Below are 23673 nucleotides of genomic sequence, written 5' to 3'. Positions count from 1 at the left end.
GATGTTAAAATCCTAATAAATAAATAAAATTATGCAATACATTTAAACACTGGCTGGATTGATCAGAGTGCTCACAGGGATTATAATTCGGACAATATCAAATGTTTAAAGCTTGTCTTTTTCCAACAGGGCACCTGAGAGAAAACCCCTCCCCTCTTATGATTCATTCCCCTCAGATTCCCCAGTACCCTCCTGTAGTCCATCAATCTCCTCCGAACAACATGCAGCCAAAAAAAGTAAGTGTCGTTCATTTGCACCACTTCATATTAACATGCTTTTGAGTTGCTTGCTCTGACATGTCAGTGTGACTGATTTGCTTCGTTGTTCCCTTACAGGAGCCACAGCGGGGACCCACACCTCTTGGAGCTTTGAAAGAGGAGAAAACGCCTTCCTCGCCAGTGATGAGTGAGTCATTCAGTCCGCCCATACGACAGGAATCTCACAAACAGCTGGACAGCAAGGCACACATACCAGGCCATGGCCAGCACAGTGAGTTCCTGTTGCTGCGGTTTTAAACCTGTCTCATTAGCTAGTCAAAACTATTCTTGATCTGATACCTACTATCCAACTGGTTTTTGTCATTGTGAATTGGGGTTTAGGAAAGAAATGACCATGTTGCTGGTATTAAAGCACACTAAAAGGGATTTATGTTGGTAATGCCAAAATATAAAAATTAAAATCCCAATACATAACGCAATTATGCTGTCCTTATCTGAGGCAAGCAAAGCATACCTTTCCTTAGATTTTTGCCTCTGTTGCTTTGTGACCTCTTGAATGAGTCATCGGTGCACACTTGAAGACATTTGGTAGACCAACCGCATCTGGGAATATACAGTCCTTTGTAAATAATGGCTCCCTCTGCTATTCGCTAATGTAACAAAGCTTCCTAAATGTTTTTGTAACAACCAGGCAGATCTCTCTCATTTTTTAATGTCTTGCTTGTTGATCTCTTTAAACGTACTTCACATTGATAGCCCTGTAATTGCGTCTGATTGCTGGCATGAAAAAGGGTTACTCTCCTCATTGAGAACTTTCAGCCATTCTAGTGTTTAAAAGGGTTATTGACTAAGAAGGCATTTACTTTTTTTTTTTTTTTTTTTAACCAAGGACCAGTTAGTGTTGGATCCACTTTGCTGTGCTTTAATAATTGATCATTTTAACTGTGTTTACTCAAGTTGTCTTTGTGTTTTATTAAATCATTCTTAAGGACCTGAAACAACTGTACATTCCCAAGATGAACAGCTTTAACGATTTTTTTAAGAATGTATTTTTGTAGCCTGTAGTTACATTTTTGTCGCTAATTTTAATGTTTTTAAAGATGCTGAAGGACTTTACTTTTAATGATGACTTGACATTTTTTTGATGACTTATTCTTTGGACAAAAATGTACTGTTATTGCCATGTTTACATTATGCATTAATAAGCTCACTATGATAAACATATATATTGGTTTTGTTCTGAGTTTGGTAAAAATGTGTGCTTATTCCTGACACTACAACCTTTTCTGACAGTCACTAGAAACTTAATTCACATGTACTTAAAAATACCTTCAGTGCCTGTATTTGTTCTGACTGATCTGTTTCTATGTACCAGGGTCAGATACAAAGCCGCTGGACAGTTCTCGACCTGTAATTCGCTCATCAGACCCACCTGCTCCCTTGCAAGAAAAAGATAAATTTAAACAGGAGCCCAAGACTCCTGTGGCCCCGAAAAAGGTACAGGTGGGTGGAAGGGACAGCTTTATGTAAAATTGTACTTTTAGTATTTAAAACTGTAAAAGTCGCTTACTCTGTATTTCTAATATGCAACAGTGCACTTTCAAAAGAAGTAGTTGCCTTTATTGTATATAGGGTTAAAAAGGCAGAAATCCTGCACATATTCAGTCCATTTGAACACTTTAATAGGGGGATTTGTATTTAATTGTTTAACATTTGTTTGATGATGTTGATTAAAAAATTTTACATGCTTTCTGAGATCTGTTTTTAAACGATTGATTTAAGCAAAGACATTGTGAAAACATTTCCCTTGCAACAAAGTAAACTAGCAAAACGGCAAGTGGAGACGAAAAGCCTTTTTTGGTTTGATTTTATAAGATGATGTGACTTCAAGATACAGTTAGGCCCAGAAATATTTGGACAGTGACACAGTCTGCATGATTTGGGCTCTGCATGCCACCACATTGGATTTGAAATGAAACAACTGAGATGCAATTGAAGTGTAGACTTTCATGTTTAATTCAAGGGGTTGAACAAAAATATCCTATGAAACGTTTAGGAATTGCAACCATTCTTCTACAAAGCCTCCTCATTTCAGGGGCTCAAAAGTAATTGGACAAATTAACTTTACCATAAATAAAATGTTCATTTTTAATACTTTGTTGAGAATCTTTTGCAGGCAATGACTGCCTGAAGTCTGGAACCCATGGACATCACCAAAAGCTGGGTTTCCTCCTTTGTGGTGCTTTGCCAGGCCTTTACTGCAGCTGTCTTCAGTTGTTGCTTGTTTGTGGGTCTTTCTGCCTTAAGTTTTGTCTTAAGCAAGTGAAATGCATGCTTGATCGGGTTAAGATCTGGTGATTGACTCAGCCATTGCAGAATATTCCACTTCTTTGCCTTAAAAAACTCCTGGGTTGCTTTCGCAGTATGTTTTGGGTCATTGTCCATCTGTACTGTGAAGCGCAGTCCAATCAACCTTGCTGCATTTGGTTGAATCTGAGCAGAAAGTATACCCCTGTACACTTCAGAATTCATCCGGCTGCTTCTGTCTTCTGTCACATCATCAATAAACACTAGTGACCCAGTGCCATTGGAAGCCATGCATGCCCATGCCATCACACTGCCTCCACCATGTTTTACAGAGGATGTGGTGTGCTTTGGATCATGAGCCGTTCCAAGCCTTCTCCATACTTTATTCTTCCCATCATTCTGGTACAGGTTAATCTTAGTTTCATGTGTCCAAAGAATGCTGTTCCAGAACTGGGCTGGCTTCTTTAGATGTTTTTTGGCAAAGTCAAATGTGGCCTTTCTATTTTTGAGTCTGATTAATGGTTTGCACCTTGTGGTGAACCCTCTGTATTTGCTCTCATGAAGTCTTCTCTTTATGGTAGACTTACATACTGATAAACCTACCTCCTGTAGAGTGTTCTTCACTTGGGTGGATGTTGTGAAGGGGTTTTTCTTCACCATGGAAAGGATTCTGCGATCATCCACCACTGTTGTCTTTCCTGGACTTCCAGGCCTTTTTGAGTCCCCGAGCTCACCAGTGCGCTCTTTTTTCCCCCCAGAATGTACCGAACTGTTGATTTTGCCACTCCTAACATTTCCGCTATCTCTGTGCTGGATTTCTTCTTTTTTTTTAGCCTAATGATGGTCTGTTTCACTTCCATTGAGAGCTCCTTTGACCGCATGTTGTGGGTTCACAGCAACAGCTTCCAAATGCAAATGCGACACCTGGAATCAACTCCAGACCTTTTACCTGCTTAAATGATGATGGATTAATAAGGGAATAGCCCATGCAGCCCATGAAATAGCTTTTGAGATAATTGTCCAATTACTTTTGGTCCCTTGAAAAAGAGGCAGCTACATATTAAAGAGCTGTACTTCCTAAACCCTACCTCCAATTAGGATGTGAATACCTCAAATTAAAGCTGATAGTCTGCACTTTAAGCCCATATTGATTATATAACTGTATCTTGGATATTTTTTGGTAAACAGCTAAAATGCCAAAACCTGTGTCACTGTCCAAATATTTCTGGGCCTAACTGTATAATGTTAAACTATGCCCAACTTTTTATTATTTAAAAAATCAACAAATGATAAAAATTGACTGGAAATGGACCATCTGGACTTACTATCACTAGTTCAGTACCTTAACTGTTGAGCTACCACTGTCCAAAAGCAATATCTACTCTAGAAAACTTTGTGTAAATAAAGCTCAGAAAATGAACCTTTTTCCATTTGAGTATGGATAATCAAATTAAAAATGTTTATTTTGTTAAACTTTTCCATGCATAGTATTTAACCTACACTTGACTTTAACAGCTCTTTAAATCTGTTTACCTTCAGGATGTAAAACTAAAGAACATGGGCTCATGGGCTAGCCTGGCGCAAAAGTCCACGTCTACACCTTCGTCAGCGGTAAGGTCGAGCAGCGACAGCTTTGAGCAGTTCCGTCGTGCAGCCCGGGAGAAGGAGGAGAGGGAGAAGGCTCTGAAGGCCCAGGCAGAGCAAGCTGAAAAGGACCGACTACGCAGAGAGCAGGAGAAACAACGGTAAGAGTCAAATGTGTCCTATGGTCTGACTTAAGAACACACAGTGTGGAGTTTGCCATGGACATTGTTATTTTATTGTTTTCCAATAAATGAAAATCCTACCTCTAATACATTCAAAACATTAAAATTTGTAGTGGTTTTGACCAAGTTGATTTGTTGCTTTCTGAAGTGGTCGCGACGATGAAGATTCGTTGGAGGTCGTTCGACGGCCCCACGAAGAGCAGCGGAGGCGCTCCGAGCAACCACAGGCTCAACCACTACAGCCGCCACAGCAGCATCAGGCCCCGTCTCAACCCCAGAATACACAGGCCCAGGCTCCCTCAGTCACACAGCCATCACAGCCTCCACCTCAGTCTCCGGCCTCCAGCCAGAGCGCCCTCGACCAGCAGAGAGAGCTGGCACGTCGCCGTGAACAGGAGAGGAGGAGGAGGGAAGCGGTAAGTGCTTTCTGTTGCTTTTGCCATACATCACACTGCGTGACAAAAAGACTGACTGGGGTTTTTGACAAGTTTTATTGGATTTGGCCTATAACAACTTCTTGCTATAACATGCTCCGTAAAATGTGATCAGCTGATAAGACAGGAAAACATCATTTTTGTGCTCACGATAATTATTATGTTTAAAGACCAGCTGTAGTGACACATGGCTCTGGAGCATGCATAGTGTTTTTTATTCATGGCTGCAATGCCCACTGCTTGTTTGATGTTTGCAATTTATTTAAACTTCCTGACTGTTTTAACTGTACCTTGTGCAATAAAATACATTAGGCTAACAAGATGCTCTGCTCTGATCCATGCATGGCTCAATTACTATTTACATTTGGTAAAATTATCTTTGTTTACTTCCAGATGGCAGCTACCATCGACATGAATTTCCAAAGTGATTTGATGGCTATCTTCGAAGAGAACTTGTTTTGAATTCCCAGAGGTGGCAAAGAGACTGCAAGACATGGATTCCTCTGCGGAGAGAAAACGGACTGACAAAGCAGTAAGGGAAAAAAAAGACCCCAACTGAGCATGAGCGCTAAAAGGCAGAGATGGCACTGTGCAAGCTAAGGCCTTGACAGGAAGCCTGTAGCCATTGTGGGAAAGAGGGACCCTCAAGCTGGGACAAAAATGAGCTCCCTGGCATTATTTCTGGATTTAAACTCGTAACCGAAGCCGGAAAGAGAGGACTTGTGCACGGGGCACTCATTGGAAGAATGGGAGCAGCGGTTGGACTTTGCTATTATTGGAAGAATATCTACGTGACAGTTTAAATGTACTGATTATCTGTAGTAGGCTGTTCATCAACTGCCAGATGTTTGAGGGGTATTGCTTTTTCTCCTTTTTTTCTTTGTAAGAACATGTGTAAGCAAGCAATTAGTTGGTAATAGAAGGGTGTCCACTCATCATAAAGTTTAAAATCTCAGGTGAGGAGGTACAGCTTGCCTTACACCTCTGACCTGTACTCACAAACATCACAGTACACAATATTCACTGACCAGGGGTATGAACAAAACACACAAGTGTTATCACGTTTTGATTATGTAGGATCTACTGTACAATTTGTATTTTCTTAATTCGTTTTTTTCCTCTTAACTTCATTCCCCTCTGATGTCTATGCCAAACAAACATTTCTTTCTATGCTGAAGTTCTAGACCTAAAATGCTTCATTTAACATGTTTTTCTTATTATATATTTTCTTGTCCTCACCACCTTTAAAGTTTAGGTAGAGTTGTAGTAGATTACCCTAATATATGCATTCGTCCGACAATTGTTGATATTGAAGACAGAATTCCATTAAGTTATACTTTAATTCTTCATTTATTTTACTCAATGATGCTAAATTGGACTGCAAACAGGGCTTGTTCACTTGTTTTGGGATTTCTGTTTATCATTTGGTTTGGAAACCATGTCAAAGCATACAGTAATAGCTTTCTGCATATTATATATAGAGAGAGCGAGAAAGAAGACACACGTACTGTTTGTATCAAGTTCATGTTCACGCTACTGCATTTATGAAGTAATTTTAGCTTGAGCCTTGTGAGCAATCAGCTGGCTAACTCTGCTCTACAGAATTCCAACAAAGAGCCTGGAGCTTCCTTAAAACTGGGCTGGTTCTTGCATGGCTCCTGTTTTTCATCTGCAGATCGAAAACCAGAGTGGACTGCTGTTCTAGACATAATGATGATCAGAAAAACGAAGAGGGGAGATCACATTTCTGATTTTTTCATTGTTCTTGTTCAATTATAGTGTACCTGAGGTCAAATTATGTTCTTTAAGTCTGTGGGTTGGGGGTGGGTGGATCAGGGGTTTTGCAGTTTAAAGTCTTTGCAGGTTCTCTGAATTTTCTCCTATGGTGTTTTCTTCAGTGCCTGTTATGTATTGCAATTCTAGTTGGCATATATTACATTGTAGGGAGGGTGAGAGAGGGGACTGAAATGTTGGGGAGGGAAATTGCAATGTAGGTGGGAGCTTGTGTAAAAAGCAGCAAAAAAAGCAAAAAACAACAAAAAAAAAAAGCAAAAAAGGAAGATTAACATTTTATATTCTACCCATTTAAAATATTCAGGTTTCAATCTAGTTTTAGCCAGACTTCTTATCTCTTCACCTGGCAGTTAAGTTTTCATTATCTTGAAACTGTTTTAAGAGGATGTGTAAGAGCAGCTGTGTACTCATATTCTGTGTGTATGTATGAATAGATGGATGTGTGTGTGTGTGCATGTGTCGGTATGGTCTTCAGTATGTGGCACAGGGAAGCGTGCTCCTCCTCGGAGCGTCCATGAACGAGTTGCTTTGCTACCGCTCCCCCCCCACCATCGATTAAGTCCAGAAATAAATATATATAATTTTTTTTGGTCATCGGTTTGTAAAAGATGGAAGAAAAACTTCATTTCTTTAAGCCTTTAAATGTATTTTTGTTTTGTTTTTCCTTGGTAACAGTCAGACATTATGTGCCATAGATATGGATTCTCCAGAGATTGTGCTGAGCTGCATCTCAGCAGAGAGTTTGCTTTATTCAGGTATTTTATTTTGTTTTCTCTTTTTTGTGTGAAACATTTTCCTCGATTTTACTGTTTGGTATGTGAGTGAGCTATCGAGGTTAATGATTCAATCTGTTATAATCATGATATAAACTCATCTCTTTTATAGAAAATTAAAAGGAAACAAAAATACGTTTGCTGGTTGTTTTCTTTAAGATCATCGCATTTGAGGGTTTATGTACGATTACGTAGTTAATTTCTCATGAAAGCGCCAATTTGCATATTAAAGTAAACTGCAAGATGAAACCTCCACTGTGGGAGTGTGAAGTAGTTAATGCTTCACAAAAACCTCAGGCTTCTTTTCCACAGGTCATTACTAGGGATGTAACGATACACTCTACCCACGATGCGATATGATTCCCAATACTGGGTTCACGATACGTATTTATTTTAAACAAAATGAAATTGAAGACAAATTATGACAAAGTTTCCTTTTATTATTGCTTTTTTAAAAATAAAATACTGTATCTGTGCTTATCTTTTATTTCTGAGGTAGGTACAAACTATGCAAAACAATGCTGCACATTTTTCTTTTTGTGTAAAATTTTTTTAAAACGAATCCCACATTAAAAAAAAAAAGAATAATTAAAATAAAGTATCCTCACATAAATAAATTTGGCTGGAAAATTCTAAACCTGGCAACCCTGTAGTGACATCAACCAGGCAAGGTGAATAGCGCCAGTGCCCTCTGCTGTTTGAAGTGAATATCGATTCCTTATACATATAAACCGATTTAAATCGTTACACATGTGAATCGATTTTTAACTGTCTTGTGGTGCATCGTTACATCCCTAGTCATTACAGGTGCTTTACAGCCCTCACTTCTACACTGATAAAGCAGTATGCACCTGTTTTCATTTTTACCACGGAAGCCTTGTTAGTCATCTAGGGCCCTACTAAATTCACAGAGAATATTGCTTAATTTCATAGATTTTTTTTAAAAATCACAGATTTTATGTATTTTTTAAAGAAAAGTTTCAACACTCATAAATCGAATGATAGAATGAGTGGAAGCTACAATACACAGCACAGCCTACCTTAATAGTTGAATGTTAACCTGGAACATCCAGTGACCGTGCGAGGCTTCATGTTTTATCGCACTGACAAAAATTCTCGTCCGTGTTTCGACACGGTCCTCTTTGCATCCTCAAAATTGGTTGGGAGTGTTCCAAACTCAGTTACCCGAGTCGTGTTTTTAGCTGCTTTAGACATCTTGGACATTCTGACTAACTGAAATGCCGTAGGATTGCTAGGATGGCTCATAGTGCAAATTAACCAGTAAACGTAAGGCACTTAAATGCTGCGCGAACGAAAAATGCTAAGTGCTTATTATGATACAGTAAAAAAGTGATTATGTGAACAAATGATAAATGGTTGTTTTATAACACAAACCTGTGCACTTTTTATTTTAGCAGTTTAAAAGTCATTGGTCTTAAAAACACATGCTAGCACACCGGAGCTGGGATCTTGAATACATCGTATCAAATCTCAGCTCTGCCACCCGGTCTCATCTCTGGGGATATGCACTTTTTAATGCACTTAAATGGATTATTTTCTAAATACTTCTTAAAAAATTTTTAAAGTTTAACTTGTTTATAAAAATAAAAAACTGAAAATTGACCAGTGGTGTCCACTTGTGCATGAGCCAGTATAATTTGCAGTGAGCACATCCCACATTACATAAAACACTAATGCTGCAGGTGCTGAAGCTGGATAAGAGAATTAAAGTGGGAAAATCACAGGAGTTACAGATACTCACCAGGGGTGCTGCAGGTATAAAAGGGTATGAGAACATGAAACGGACAGATTAAGTTTTGACAGAGCACCCTTGGTATTTATTTGCAGTGCTTTGATTGCTAATGTCATTTCTTTGTTGTGGGTGCCAATGCAGGCTTTTATAAATGTCTCTAGAAAGATCTAACAGATCCCACAGCTTCATGAGCAAATGAACATACTGTTAAATATGGTGAGATTGTGGCTAAGCCATAAGTCTTTGTTTTCTGTTTGTTTACTTCTCAGTTCAAATTACCCTTTGTAAAATAGACCTCTGGTGAACATAGCCACTTTAAGTGTACACACATCTTTTAACTTAATTATGTTTAGATAGGAGGAAGTATGTATTTATAAGCTTTAACAGTCCAAGGGTTCCAGTTGCTATATAAATGTAAATGTTTGGGTGGAGCAGTGGTCTCTAGCCCACCACCACTGAGCTCTGAGTTTGAAATCAGTGGTGCTATCGGCCAGTCCGGCGTCTATTCAGAAATGATTGTCTACAAGGGCCAAATTCTCAAGGAGGCAAGCTGTAGCCTAGTGGTTAAGGCACAGGACTAGTAATCCAAAGGTTGTTGGTTCAAGCCCCACCACTGCTAGGTTGCTGCTGTTGGGCTCTTGAGCAAGGCCTTTAACCCTCAGTTGCTCAGACTGCACACTAAAAAAGTGATGGATGACCTGAAAGCCATTCTTGTCTTTTATCATACCCCATAAATTAATAACATTTAGCAGACACTTATCCAAAGTGACTTACAATTGCTACTAAAAACTGTTCATGCAATCGAGGGTTAAGAGCCTCACTCAGGGGCCCAACAGTGGAACTTAGGAGTGGTGGGGCTTAAACCAGTGACCTAATCATTTGGCCTATGAAAAAATTCTACCAAAGAAAAAAAGCAGATGCCTGTCTAAAAGTTACACATGAACATTTAGACAAATCAGAACAATGGTTAGCTAGAACTTTTTAGTAGTACAGTGGTGTTCAAAAAAATAGCAGTGATTTTAAAAAAGTGAATAAAGCACAAAATCATTATAATAACTTTTATTTCCATAAATGCAAATGCACTGAAAATACTACACTTTCAATTCTAAATCAAAACATTAACTAAATTTAGCTAGTTTGTGTTAATCCTTTACAGAAAATTAAGAAAAATGAACATTAGGCTGTTCAAAAAAATTGAAAGAGGTTTCACTTTACTTTAAATTACTGAACTAATATTTAGTGGCATAACAATTGTTTCTGAGATCTGTGTTGCATGGAGTCGACCAACTTCTGGCACCTCTGTACAGGTATTCCAGTCCAGGATGATTAAACTACATTCCACAGTTCTTCTGCAATTTTGGGTTTTGCCTCAAAAAAACATGTTTCAGACGTCAGAACACAAGTTCTCTCTGGGATTGAGGTCAGGGGATTGGGCTGGCCACTCTATCACCTTAATCTTGTTTGTCATGTTGAAACACCCATTTTAAGGACATTTCTTCTTCGACATAGGGCAACATGATCTCAAGTATTCTGATATATTTAAACTGATCCATGATCCCTCGTATGTGATAAATAGACGTAACACCATGGTATGAGAAACATCCCCATATCATTTTGTACCACCATGCTTTACTGTCTTCACAGTGAACTTTGGTTTGAATTCAGTGCTCGAGGGTCGTCTGACATACCGTCCACGGCCACTAGACCCAAAAAGAACAATTTTGCTTTCACCAGTCCACAAAATGTTCAGCCATTTCTCTTTGGACCAGTCAATGTGTTCCTTGGCAAATTTTACCCCATTCAGGTCATGTCTTTTTCTTAACAATTGGATTTTGCAAGGAGTTCTTGCTGGTAAATTGGCTTCACTTAATCATCTTCTGTACTCACTGGGAACTTCAGATGTTCCTTGATCTTTCTGGAGGTGATCATTGGCTGAACCTTTGCCATTTTGGCTATTCTTCGATCCATTCGAACAGTAGTTCCACGCTTCCTTCTGCATCTTTCAGGTTTTGGTTGTCACTTCAAGGCATTTGAGATAATAATAATAATAATACATTTTATTTGTAATGCACTTTACATTTGGACACAAATCTCAAAGTGCTACATAGTAAAAAGCATAGTAAAAAACTTTAAAACCATCAATTAATTAGGAATGGTAAGTTCTTCTAAAAAGAAAAGTTTTAAGTCCCTTTTTAAAGCTGTCTATTTTCTGAGGAGCTCTCAACTGGTCAGGTAGAGCATTCCACAAGCGAGGTGCGGCAGAAGAAAAGGCCCTATCACCCATGGTGCTGAGCTTAGTTCTGGGGAGGAGGAAGCGGTTTGAATTTACAGAACGAAGAGATCGTGATGAGGTTTGCGGGGTGAGAAGTTCTTTCAGGTATGAAGGAGCATTGCCATGTATGCACTGGTAGGCAAGGAGGGAGACTTTGTATTCAATTCTGACAGAGACAGGAAGCCAGTGAAGTGATTGAAGAACAGGTGTAATGTGTTCATGTTTCCGTACTCTCATCAGGATTCGAGATCATTTTAGCTGAGCAGCCTATCATTCCACCTATACACCGCTGTATATAGGTGGAACAGTGGTGGAGAAGGTGAAAACCTTCAAATTTCTGGGTGTGCACATCAGCGAGGATCTCACCTGGTCCTGCAACACACGCCATATTATCAAGAAGTCACAACAGAGACTGTACTTCCTAAGAAGACTAAGAAAATTTGGCATGTCAACCAAAATTCTCAGCAACTTCTACAGATGTACGGTGGAAAGTGTCCTTACCAGCTCCATCACAGTCTGGTACGGAAACTGCACTGCAGAGGACAGGAAGGAACTCCAGCGTGTAATAAAAACTGCACAAAGAATTTCTGGAACGTCCTACCCTGCACTACAGGACATTTATCAGACCAGGGTGGTCAGGAGAGTCCACAACATAATTAAGGACAGCACACACACCCAAAACTACCTCTTTACTCCTCTGCCATCAGGCAAACGCTTCAGAAGCCTAAAGGCCAGAACAACAAGACTGACAAACAGTTTTTACCCACAAGCAGTCAGGCTTGTGAACAAACACGGACTATTACATACACAACTTAGCTCATGAACATTGTACATTCTCTACAATGCACTATTGCACATTTAAATGACTGCTGCTACTTGCACATAATGTTGCACAATTTACACTTTAAAATAACTGCTGCTGTATTTTTCTGTATTTATGCTGTATAACACTGCATAATTTCTGCACCTTATGTAACTGCTGCTATGTGCCTTTTGTACTGCCTTATTTTATTTCTATTTTTTTCCTCTGTATATAAAACGTTTTTTTATAGTTTAAATTTATATATTTTTAAAAAGTTTTTTCTAGTAATATTCTGTTAGTTTAATTTTGTTTTATATTTAATACTTATTGATGTTTGGAGGACGAACAAAGTAAGAATTTCATTGTACAGTGTAACTGCTAGTTCTTCTGTGCACATGACAATAAAACTCTTGAATCTTGAATCTTGAATCTTGCTGCACTTCTCTGTATGTTTTTTCCCTCTACAATCAACTTTTTAATCAAAGTACGCTGTTCATCAGAACAATGTCTGGAACAACCCATTTTATCCAGTATTTCAGAAGGAAATGTGCTATTACCAACAAGTGCAACATTTGCCCCCCTCCTACCTTAAATAAGGGCCAAAATTGACACCCGTTCTTCTGCAGAATGAATGACCACCAATTGAACTCCTCACTGCTATTATTTTGAACAACCCCCTTTCAATCAATGCTTCGATTACTCAGAATGAACGGCATGCATGTCCTAATTGTTGGGTTTGTTTTGTTTTCATTACTCTAGTACACTTTCAAGTTATTTTTTTTTGCTATGTAGAAATAGCACTTCTACTAAAAACAGTGATTTATCAGGTTAATGATGTTGGACTGCTATTTTTTTTTTTTAACACCACTGTACTTCAGCTTGTTTTGTTTGGAAAAAGAGGCTGTGAACAATCCCAAGAACACCAAACCCACAGTAAAGCATGAAGGTGTGAGCATCACATTATGGAGTTACTTTTCTAGAACCGGAACAACACAAACTAGTATTACACTATCTAATAAAACGTAATAATCGTAATAATCTGCTAATATTAAACAACAAGTGACTGATGAAATTGAATAAATGAATGCTTTATTGATCTCCTACTGCCCCCAGCTGTCCATTGGCACATAGTACTGTAGTTACTTAATCTTAGGACATCTCAAAATCATTGTCTACACTCCTTGAATATGCTTCATATGCGAATATGGTTATTAAAAAAATATACTGTAGAAAAGGAATGGCCTCTTGCATCTCATATTTGTCACAATTAATCATTTTAGATATGTGACTTTAAATCATGGTCTTTAAGTTTAAATCAGACACAGTCCGAGTTCTTTCTGTGTGGAGTTTGCATGTTCTCCCTGTGTCTGTGTGGGTTTCCTCCGGGTGCTCCGGTTTCCTCCCACAGTCCAAAGACATGCAAGTGAGGTAAATTGGAGATACTAAATTATCCATGACTGTGTTTGATATAACCTTGTGAACCGATTAACCTTGTGTAATAAGTAACTACCGTTCCTGTCATGAATATAACCAAAGTGTAAAACATGACGTTAAAATCCTAATAAACAAACATACAAACAAACAATCAGACACACATTGTTAGGTTTTGTAGGCACTGACTTGTTTTAGGTCTTGTCACAGCACTTGTGTTGGGTTCAACTCAAGATCTAGGCCACTCCAAAACTCAAATTTTATTTATTTATTGATATTTTTCAATTTTAGATTATTGTATTGCATTAACTCATATTGAAAGTGATGGACAGATGACATTACGTACTTCTCAAAAACTTTGATATAGTGTAGAATTTGTTCCTTCCACAATTTTGGCAAATAATGACGGAGCAAAGCAATGAAAGCTTTGGTGTTTTAATCTGTCCAGTAAAGCATAACATAAAACAGTTATACACTTATATACAGCATAACCCTGATGAGGATACAGCTGTTAATGAAAATGAACATTTGATACATACATATAAATTGTATTTATATTATAATTATTTTACAATACAAAGAAATACATATTTTAAAGTCTTATGATTCAAGTCAAACCAACTTCAAATAATACATATATGACTATATAACACACCACCCACTACTCTGTAGTACTTTGCTAAATTTATGTAAAGCAAAATTATTACTATTGTTACTATTGTTACACACCTTATTGAGTTTCATATTAATTAACAATTACAGTAAAACTAGTAAAACTGTGTCTAATATATATTTTTAAAGCAAAGTTAAGAAAACAGTATTTTTGTTTGTTTGTTGTTGTCCTGGGTATTAAATACTGTTATGCACCATTATGATCATATGTTAATTTACAGTTGTTTTGTTTGTAGTTTTCTCAAACAGTTCATTGTTACAATACTCAGAAATAAACTTTTTATTGTTGCTATAACATAGTTCTTAACCAATGTATAATAATGGTTATTAATAATACTTTATAATAATAATAATAATAATAATTAAAGCAATAAGCCACGAGAGACCGTGCATTACTGTGATTTTAGCACGGGGATTACGTTTTTGGCACAACGTGAAGCGGAGTGCCTAAAACTTCTTTCCCCGTGCTAAAATCATAACAGTAATGCACGGTCTCGAGTGGCTTATTGCTTTTATAAAACGGCGGTCAACATAAAATATAATAAATACAACAATGTTTAATTCATAAATGTATTTATTGTGTATAAACTTACAATAAAGCATTCTTCCGCGACGCAAAATAGTTCGATTAACAGTGTTGCTAGGCAACATGAGGGCGAAAATAACATTAACTTTTTCTATTCAGTGGCGTATTAATATGGAATGATGTGAGGTGGTCCTAGGTGTGCGTTTATCGGGGATTTTACAACGGCTTCGAACGCGGCTCAGCCAATCAGATTTTAGAACCGGAACTATCCGTTTCATAAAATAATTTTTAGTATCATGTTTTACACACTTTGGTTACATTCATGACAGAACAGATAGTTACTGTTAGTTTTAAATGTCAAACACAGTCATGGACAATTTTGTGTCTCCAATTCACCTTACTTGCATGTTTTTGGATGGAAACCGGAGCTCCCGGAGAAAACCCAAACGGGGAGAACATGCAAACTCCACACAGTGGGAATCAAATCCAGGACCTTCTTGCTGTTAGGCGATCTGAGCCTCTCGGGTGGCGCAGCGGTAAAGTACGCTAGTGCACCAGAGTTGGGTTTCGAATACATCGTATTGAATCTCAGCTCTGCTTTCCGACTGGGTTGGGCGGCAGCATGAACAACGATTGGCTGTTGTTCAGAGTTAGAGGGTTAAGAAAAAAGTCAGATCATGGGTCCTCATAACTGGGGCAACTGTGGCCCCTGCGGCCCCTGCTGGCGCCTGCACAGGGCTGAGGAATAATGCTGATGGGGGTGTGGCCCTCTGTACACAGTGCCCGTCGGTGTATGAACTCGACTCGTGCAGGTGAAAAATGCAGTCTGTACTGACTGTACGTGCCGGAGGGGGCACATGTCAGTTGAGAGGCGTCCTCAGTCAGCGGTGAAGGGTCGAATCAGTATAGAGCAGAGGTCACTAACAGGCGGACCGCGGTCCGGGTTCGGACCCAGAAGCTGTCCCATACGGACCCGGACCTACAGCCAAAACAGAAAGTTATGATTTGAAACCTGACGGAGCGCTTCTATTTTAACCGGCGCAGCTTCTGTACCATTTACGGTAGCGGTTTAGTGGATGAGAAAACGCACAGACACCAGAGATCACGTGACACCACTCAGCCAATCAAGTCTGTGCATTCCAGTCGGTAAACACTGCAACTCTACAGATGAGAGAGTTAGAGGCGAGTTACATGTGAAAAGACGGTGGAAAGAAAAAGAAAGATAGCGAACGTAGAAAAAACGAAGGGAGAAATACAGACGACCGTGCCGGAGAAAGTTGAGAAAAGACGAGTGAGACAGGAGACAAATGACGCTCTCCAAAAAAGAAACGTGTACAGCGAAAATACAGCATTTAATCCGTGATGGAGAGACTCATCTCTGTTCTTACTTCCCACTGGAGCACAATTTATTTTTATTTTCTCCTAATTTGATAAGAGAAAGGTTTTATACTCATTTCTGTTCTTACTTCCCACTGGAGCACAATTTATTTTTATTTTCTCCTAATTTGATAAGAGAAAGGTTTGATAAGGTGGGGTGGTCCGGGTCCTCTCTGTGTGGAGTTTGCATGTTCTCCCCGTGTCTGCATGGGTTTCCTTCGGTGCTCCGGTTTCCTCCCACAGTCCAAAGACATGCAAGTGAGGTGAATTGGAGACACTGAATTGTCCATGACTGTGTTTGATATAAACTTGTGAACTGATGAGTCTTGTGTAATGAATAACTACCCAGCTAGCAAAAAATGTATGGCCCAGTTCTGGGCCATATCCGGCATGCCGGAACTTTTTGTGTCGGCCCACATCCGGCAGCCGGATCTGGCCCGGTGTCAAAATGAATGACGGTTAGATTGTGGCCCGTATACGGCTGCCCGGATCCCAGCCATGACTGCCAGCAATATGCCAGCACTTAACCACCTGCTAGCCAGAACAATCATTATCGGGCCAATAATGGCCCAGTTCTGGCCTGCAGTAGATTTTTAATAGGCTTTCCCCAGCCATATGTAACCTTTAATGGTCACTGGGACTACTACAACTGTTCTTGCTTCTTATTGCTATGAAAATACTCTGTAATATATATATACTTTATTATAATTATATGTAATAATAATAATAGAGTACAATTAAAACAGTAACAGAAAAAAACAAATGTACACCAAAACACATTTTTCAATATTTTATTCAAGTATTTTTATTTATTATAAAAATGTTTTGTCCTGCCATAATTGACTGCTGATCTCCTGCCTCCTGACACTGGTCTGTAATTCTGGAATGAAAACAAAAACTATTTTTCACAGATCAATGTGGATCTTATTCAACATTTCTTTTCCATCATTAAGTGGAACTGCAAAATTTGAATAAGAAAAAAAGTAACTGTAGTTTAAATATGTTTACCTGGTTAGAAATGGTTTATTGATTCACTCAGGCAGCAGGAGTGGCATCACGAAAAGCATACAGCTGTAGGTATAGGTAACTAATGTAATCGTTTTAAAATATTATGTGTGTAATATAACTTGGCTATATTGTTAGATGGTTTATATCGTATTTATAATATCAGTGTAAGTTTCCTTTAGGTGTATGTTTTAAATTAATATTGATAGCCTTTGCTGCCATATTTATGTATAGCTGGCTAGATAGTTAGTTTACCGTACCTGCCAAGCTAGCATTTTTGGCTAATGTTAAAACATAGCTATAATAAATTAATTATCAAAAATAAGAAATTATTTGATTATATATATTGTTCTGTTACTACAATATATCAGTATTTTTAATATAATGTTTTAGTAAGTTTTTAGTCCTAAAGAGCAGCAGTTAACGTTACCTTGAAATCCTCAGTGTCAGTGTAAAAAATAACGGTTTTCCTATTTAAACTGAACTAAGTGCGCGAGGCTCCTCACGCATGCGTACAGGGAACCTTTCATGTTGAAGTAGTGAACTGATCTCTCACCACCATGTACGTATTAACATTAAGGTAATAGTTAAAAATCACTTGTCAGTTATCATTGCTTACGGACATCTGGTTCAAGTCAAACAAGCTTATCAAGCGACTGTAAAATAATGGTATACATACATATACAACTATTATATTGGTTTAAAAAAAAGTTGCTTTGAGTCTCAGTCAGCCGATAGTGCCGACATGCAGCCATAATCGGGCCAGATGCGGGGTGCCGCAATTCCGCCGAGTCTCAGTCAGCCGATAGTGCCGACATGCAGCCATAATCGGGCCAGATGCGGGGTGCCGCAATTCCGCCGAGTCTCAGTCAGCCGATAGTGCCGACATGCAGCCATAATCGGGCCAGATGCGGGGTGCCGAGCCGACAGACAGCCGACACTGCCGAACCTGAGCCGGAATCGGCCCAGATCTATCTTGCTAGCTGGGTACCGTTCCTGTCATGAATGTAACCAAAGTGTAAAACATGACGTTATAATCCTAATAAACAAACAGACATTTGATTTGACAGTCAGTTATTGATTACATGCAGATGTTGATACAACTACTAGGCTACTTATATATAATATATATCAATATATATATTATATGTTATGCAGTGATAGCTCAGTGGTTAAGGTACTGGACTAGTAAACAGAAGGTCGCCGGTTCACCACCACCAAGTTGCCACTGTTGGGTCCCTGAGTAAGGCCCTTAACCCTCAATTGCTCATTGTGTAAGTCGCTTTGGATAAAAGTGTCCGCTAAATGCTATATATATATATATACTGTATATATAGTTAAACATTCCGGACCTTTGCTTCAAGAAGTTTTCCCTAACTGGACCTCTTCAAATTTTAGTTGAATACCCCTGGTATAGAGGATGCATTTAGGGTAATTGGACACGACTAGATTAGGGGGGAAAATCGGAGGATAAAGTGGGAAAAATAGGGGGAAAAAAAGTAAAATTAATCAGTAAAATTTAACCTCGGATCAGGAGGAATAAATTACTAGAGAAAACATTTATTGTAGATTTATACTGCCTCAGAATGAACTTTTATTTTGACACTGAATCTGAAAGCGGTAGTTGTAGTTGCTGAGCGAGTGACCCTCAACATACAGAGCTATAAGAAAACATGGGGGTTAAAATAGAAATATTTCGGGTAAGTTTAACACTCTCATTTAGTGCAGAGTTCAATGCGAAGCTAAAATTAACGAGTAAATTCTCCTAAATATGTTTTATAGTGTGTCGATATGCGAACTATGCCAAATAGTTCGCTATGCTTTTAGAAAGCTTGCTAATGGATGTAGGTTTGGAATCAACTCAACTCAACTCAAAAGAAGCTTTATTGGCATGACAAATAAGGACATTCGTATTGCCAAAGCAAGTTACAGAGAAATATAAACAATACAAATAAGAATCACATACTACACTACTAACTAGTATGAATATAACAACATTATAGTTATTACAGGTCAAATAGTGTATACTGGTGCACTATGTAGTAGGATAGTATGTATGTGTGTAAGTATAGTAATAATAAAACTGTTATAGTTGTATAGTCACGTATTTACACATCTTTATTATTACTGTTCTTATTATAATACATAACTAACTAATCCTATTTCTATTCATATTCTTATTTTTATTAATATTATGTACATATATAGTACTATGTACATAGACATAATACCATATATGTAAATAGCTACAGTAATAATTATGTATTAATTATAGATAGATAAGTTTACTGTTATTTTCTGATTTTTATCTGTACATTCTGTTGTATCTGTATAGATGATGCTGTATCTGTCCTTTCCTGTGACCATGTTCTGGATCTCCAACCAGGCTGAGTACTTTGAGGAGTACATAGTGAAGAGAAAGGTGAATATATTAAGTAAAAATGCTCATTTTGCTTTAAACGAGCCGAGAAAGCAGTGTTAAGCTAAATATACAAACAAAACACACACAGCCCACCTACATAGGTGCATTTTGTATATATATTCAGATTTGTATTTGTTCTGATTTATAAGGCAGAGAGCTATTTTTAAAACTGAATTCTTAATGTCTAAAGTAAACTAAACCTTGCCCAGAATTTAAAACATAGATAAACTGCTTTGACATAATTTGCACTTAATATACAGTTAAAATCAGAAGTGTACACTTGTAAGAGACATGTCATTGCAATTTTTTCTGTGACAAAAAAATAAATAAAACCATAGTTACATGGCCTTCTAATTCCTAATTAATTATAGTTGGCGTTAGCTGGTGACGTTTCTATGACTAGTTCGGCAAAAATAATAAAGCATGTTGTGAGAGAAAAATATTAATTTACACTGAAAGTACTAATACATCATCAGTTACTACTTCGAAAATGTAGATATGCTTAAGGCATGATTGCCAGTAGTCATATTCCAATATTCCAAGAATACTGCTAAAGTAGAGTGTTGCTGGATGTGCACCTGGTGTACGTGACAAGAAGTGTGTGACACCCAAAACCCAGTTCTAGCTGGTTTAGACCAGTTTCTATGTTCTGGCTAGGAAATCTATGTTAACGGCGGAATCTACAAGGTCACCAACAAAAGTATAAAAGGATGCTTATTTTTCAGTTGTTATTACATTCATTTTGTTATTGAGTCTCCGTGTCTGTGTGATCCTTCTCTGCAGACAAGAAAACTCTTTTCTACTTTTAATCCTATCTCAATCTTATCTCAATCCTATCTCAAAGTCCTTGAGGTATTTTATTAAGGGTTTTTCCACCACGATGTATAATAGTGATCTCTATGCCAACGTTGGGATGTACACCCAAACTCCAGCCAAAGCATGAGTTGAAATGTGGTGGGTTGGGTGTAATCCAAGAACCACAGAACAGGGTGTACCTGGCATTATAAGCTGCTAAAGTACTTTTAGTTATAGCATGAAATAAAAAACAGGACCAGGGGCTTGTTTATAATTCCTAATGAGAATTTAGGAAGCCAACATGTCACAGATTTGATTTTTTAACACAACAAATCTGTGAATAAAGTCTTTTAAGTGTTTTAAGGGGAAAATGGTTTGTCATTTAGATACAAAAATGGAATCAGTGCAGATGTAATTAAAATATCTAAATGATAATACCAGACATACTAGTGATCTTTTCCTGTTGAATTTGCTTTTTTCTTTTACCCCAGAGAGAGATTTTCCCACCGGATGAAAAAATGCATGTAAGTATTTGACTGCATTGTGTATTATAACTATAATAATGTATTTATTCTATCATAGTATGTGTAACTACAGTGTATAACAAAAGTGAGTACACCCCTCACATTTCTGCAGATATTTAAGTATATCTTTTCATGGGACAACACTGAGAAAATGACACTTTGACACAATGAAAAGTAGTCTGTGTGCAGCTTATATAACAGTGTAAATTTATTCTTCCCTCAAAATAACTCAATATACAGCCATTAATGTCTAAACCACCGGCAACAAAAGTGAGTACACCCCTAAGAGACTACACCCCTAAATGTCCAAATTGAGCACTGCTTGTCATTTTCCCTCCAAAATGTCATGTGATTTGTTAGTGTTACTAGGTCTCAGGTGTGCATAGGGAGCAGGTGTGTTCAATTTAGTAGTACAGCTCTCACACTCTCTCATACTGGTCACTGAAAGTTCCAACATGGCACCTCATGGCAAAGAACTCTCTGAGGATCTTAAAAGACGAATTGTTGCGCTACATGAAGATGGCCAAGGCTACAAGAAGATTGCCAACACCCTGAAACTGAGCTGCAGCACAGTGGCCAAGATCATCCAGCGTTTTAAAAGAGCAGGGTCCACTCAGAACAGACCTCGCGTTGGTCGTCCAAAGAAGCTGAGTGCACGTGCTCAGCGTCACATCCAACTGCTGTCTTTGAAAGATAGGCGCAGGAGTGCTGTCAGCATTGCTGCAGAGATTGAAAAGGTGGGGGGTCAGCCTGTCAGTGCTCAGACCATACGCCGCACACTACATCAAATTGGTCTGCATGGCTGTCACCCCAGAAGGAAGCCTCTTCTGAAGTCTCTACACAAGAAAGCCCGCAAACAGTTTGCTGAAGACATGTCAACAAAGGACATGGATTACTGGAACTATGTCCTATGGTCTGATGAGACCAAGATTAATTTGTTTGGTTCAGATGGTCTGAAGCATGTGTGGCGGCAATCAGGTGAGGAGTACAAAGATAAGTGTGTCATGCCTACAGTCAAGCATGGTGGTGGGAATGCCATGGTCTGGGGCTGCATGAGTGCAGCAGGTGTTGGGGAGTTACATTTCATTGAGGGACACATGAACTCCAATATGTACTGTGAAATACTGAAGCAGAGCATGATCCTCTCTCTCCGGAAACTGGGTGTTCCAGCATGATAATGACCCCAAACACACCTCTAAGACGACCACTGCTTTATTGAAGAGGCTGAGGGTAAAGGTGATGGACTGGCCAAGCATGTCTCCAGACCTAAACCCAATAGAACATCTTTGGGGCATCCTCAAGCGGAAGGTGGAGGAGCGCAAAGTCTTGAATATCCACCAGCTCCGTGATGTCGTCATGGAAAAGTGGAAAAGCATTCCAGTGGCAACCTGTGAAGCTCTGGTAAACTCCATGCCCAGGAGAGTTAAGGCAGTTCTGGGAAATAATGGTGGCCACACAAAATATTGACACTTCAGGAACTTTCACTAAGGGGTGTACTCACTTTTGTTGCCGGTGGTTTAGACATTATTGGCTGTATATTGAGTTATTTTGAGGGAAGAATAAATTTACACTGTTATATAAGCTGCACACAGACTACTTTTCATTGTGTCAAAGTGTCATTTTGTCAGTGTTGTCCCATGAAAAGATATACTTAAATATCTGCAGAAATGTGAGGGGTGTACTCACTTTTGTGATACACTGTATGTGGTGTGCTACTAGAATGAAGGTTTAAAATCACATAGTCAACATGAATTTATTTTTCTTTACAATAACAGAGAAAAGAGCTTGAAGAGTTTAAGGAGCGCATGAGAATGCGGAAAGAGCAGAAGATGCTTAAACAAATGGCCATGGAAGCAGCAGAAGAATAAACAGTACTGAGAAATTGGAAGCCCTAAGGGACTGATTTTATGGCTTATCTAATGCCACACCATGATGCACCTGGGTTTGGCCTGAATTTTGCATACTGAGCTGTAAAATGGTGACAGTTCCAAAAAGGCACAGTGAATGTGCAGTTTTGTAAATACAACAACAACATATAAGAATATAAGAACACTGGGTTGGATGGATTGCTAGACGATGCCTTATATTTATTTTTTAAATAAACATACTTGTTTTTTCTTGTTTAACATGTTTATACCGGGCGGCACGGTGGCTAAGTGGGTAGCACTGTCGCCTCACAGCAAGAAGGTCCTGGGTTTGATCCCCAGGTGGGGCGGTTCGGGTCCTTTCTGTGTGGAGTTTGCATGTTCTCCCGGTGCCCGTGTGGGTTTCCTCCGGGTGCTCCGGTTTCCTCCCACAGCCCAAAAACATGCAAGTGAGGTGAATTGGAGATACTAAATTGTCCATGACTGTGTTTGATATAACCTTGTGAACTGATGAATCTTGTGTAATGAGTAACTACTGTTGTCATGAATTTAACCAAAGTGTAAAACATGACGTTAAAATCCTAATAAACAAACAAAACATGTTTATACCATGTTTATTCTCTGTAATCTGGTTGAACGACTGGCTACCCATTTGGGCACAGATACATGTACATTCATAAAGTTCATGCATTTTGAAAACATGCAATAAAAACAAGAATCTGCGAGATAATGATTGTGGCTCAACTTGCCAAACTTTGTCAGAAAACTATCAATCAATACAAAAAACATTTCTTAATGCAAGACTGCAAATAATTCAGGTATTTCACCATCTGTGAAATAATATTACATAATATTGAGAAAAAGAATTCAGGGAGTTTGGGGAAAAATCTCAGTCAGTGTAGGGTCCCCCTCCAATCATCAGAGCCAGTCGTGTCAG

At 38.5% G+C, this 23673-nt stretch overlaps 2 protein-coding genes and 1 long non-coding RNA gene across 6 annotated transcripts in view; 2 read left to right on the top strand and 1 right to left on the bottom strand.

Annotated features, from left to right (window-relative positions):
- brd4 (bromodomain containing 4) overlaps positions 1 to 7427 on the top strand; it is a 66345-nt gene extending 58918 nt beyond the window's left edge. For 3 of the 4 annotated variants that reach the window (XM_063015402.1, XM_063015393.1, XM_063015376.1), the window contains 6 exons: positions 130 to 236; positions 336 to 489; positions 1594 to 1721; positions 4065 to 4270; positions 4440 to 4707; positions 5119 to 7427. In XM_063015402.1, the coding sequence (XP_062871472.1) occupies positions 130 to 236; positions 336 to 489; positions 1594 to 1721; positions 4065 to 4270; positions 4440 to 4707; positions 5119 to 5187 (932 nt within the window). In that variant the 3' untranslated portion in view covers positions 5188 to 7427. The remainder of the gene's footprint in view (positions 1 to 129; positions 237 to 335; positions 490 to 1593; positions 1722 to 4064; positions 4271 to 4439; positions 4708 to 5118) is intronic. The other variant, XM_063015385.1, reaches the window with a different exon arrangement.
- Positions 7428 to 16900: 9473 nt separating this feature from the next.
- LOC134309188 (uncharacterized) lies at positions 16901 to 17554 on the bottom strand. Its single transcript, XR_010011009.1, has 2 exons — positions 17134 to 17554; positions 16901 to 17005 (listed from the first exon to the last, which is right to left on the bottom strand). It is a non-coding gene; the product is annotated as an uncharacterized LOC134309188 (long non-coding RNA).
- A 1189-nt stretch (positions 17555 to 18743) lies between these two features.
- On the top strand, positions 18744 to 23469 carry LOC134309187 (protein PET100 homolog, mitochondrial). Its single transcript, XM_062990825.1, has 4 exons — positions 18744 to 18830; positions 19466 to 19552; positions 20839 to 20871; positions 22647 to 23469. The coding sequence occupies exons 1-4, from the start codon at positions 18804 to 18806 to the stop codon at positions 22737 to 22739; spliced, it is 240 nt and encodes a 79-aa protein (XP_062846895.1). The 5' UTR covers positions 18744 to 18803; the 3' UTR covers positions 22740 to 23469.
- The last annotated feature ends 204 nt before the right edge of the window (positions 23470 to 23673 follow it).

Source organism: Trichomycterus rosablanca, chromosome 2 (assembly GCF_030014385.1).
Source record: "Trichomycterus rosablanca isolate fTriRos1 chromosome 2, fTriRos1.hap1, whole genome shotgun sequence".
NCBI lineage: Eukaryota > Metazoa > Chordata > Actinopteri > Siluriformes > Trichomycteridae > Trichomycterus > Trichomycterus rosablanca.
Note: the sequence above shows the minus strand (reverse complement) of the source record. Positions and strands in the feature narration are given on the sequence as shown.

Excerpts from the sequence above, each read along its gene's own strand:
- LOC134309187 (XM_062990825.1), top strand. The coding sequence starts at position 18,804 with ATGGGGGTTAAAATAGAAATATTTCGG. Across the intron at positions 18,831-19,465 it reads TTAAAATAGAAATATTTCGG|ATGATGCTGTATCTGTCCTT; the intron begins GTAAGTTTAACA and ends GTATCTGTATAG. Across the intron at positions 20,872-22,646 it reads CACCGGATGAAAAAATGCAT|AGAAAAGAGCTTGAAGAGTT; the intron begins GTAAGTATTTGA and ends TTACAATAACAG.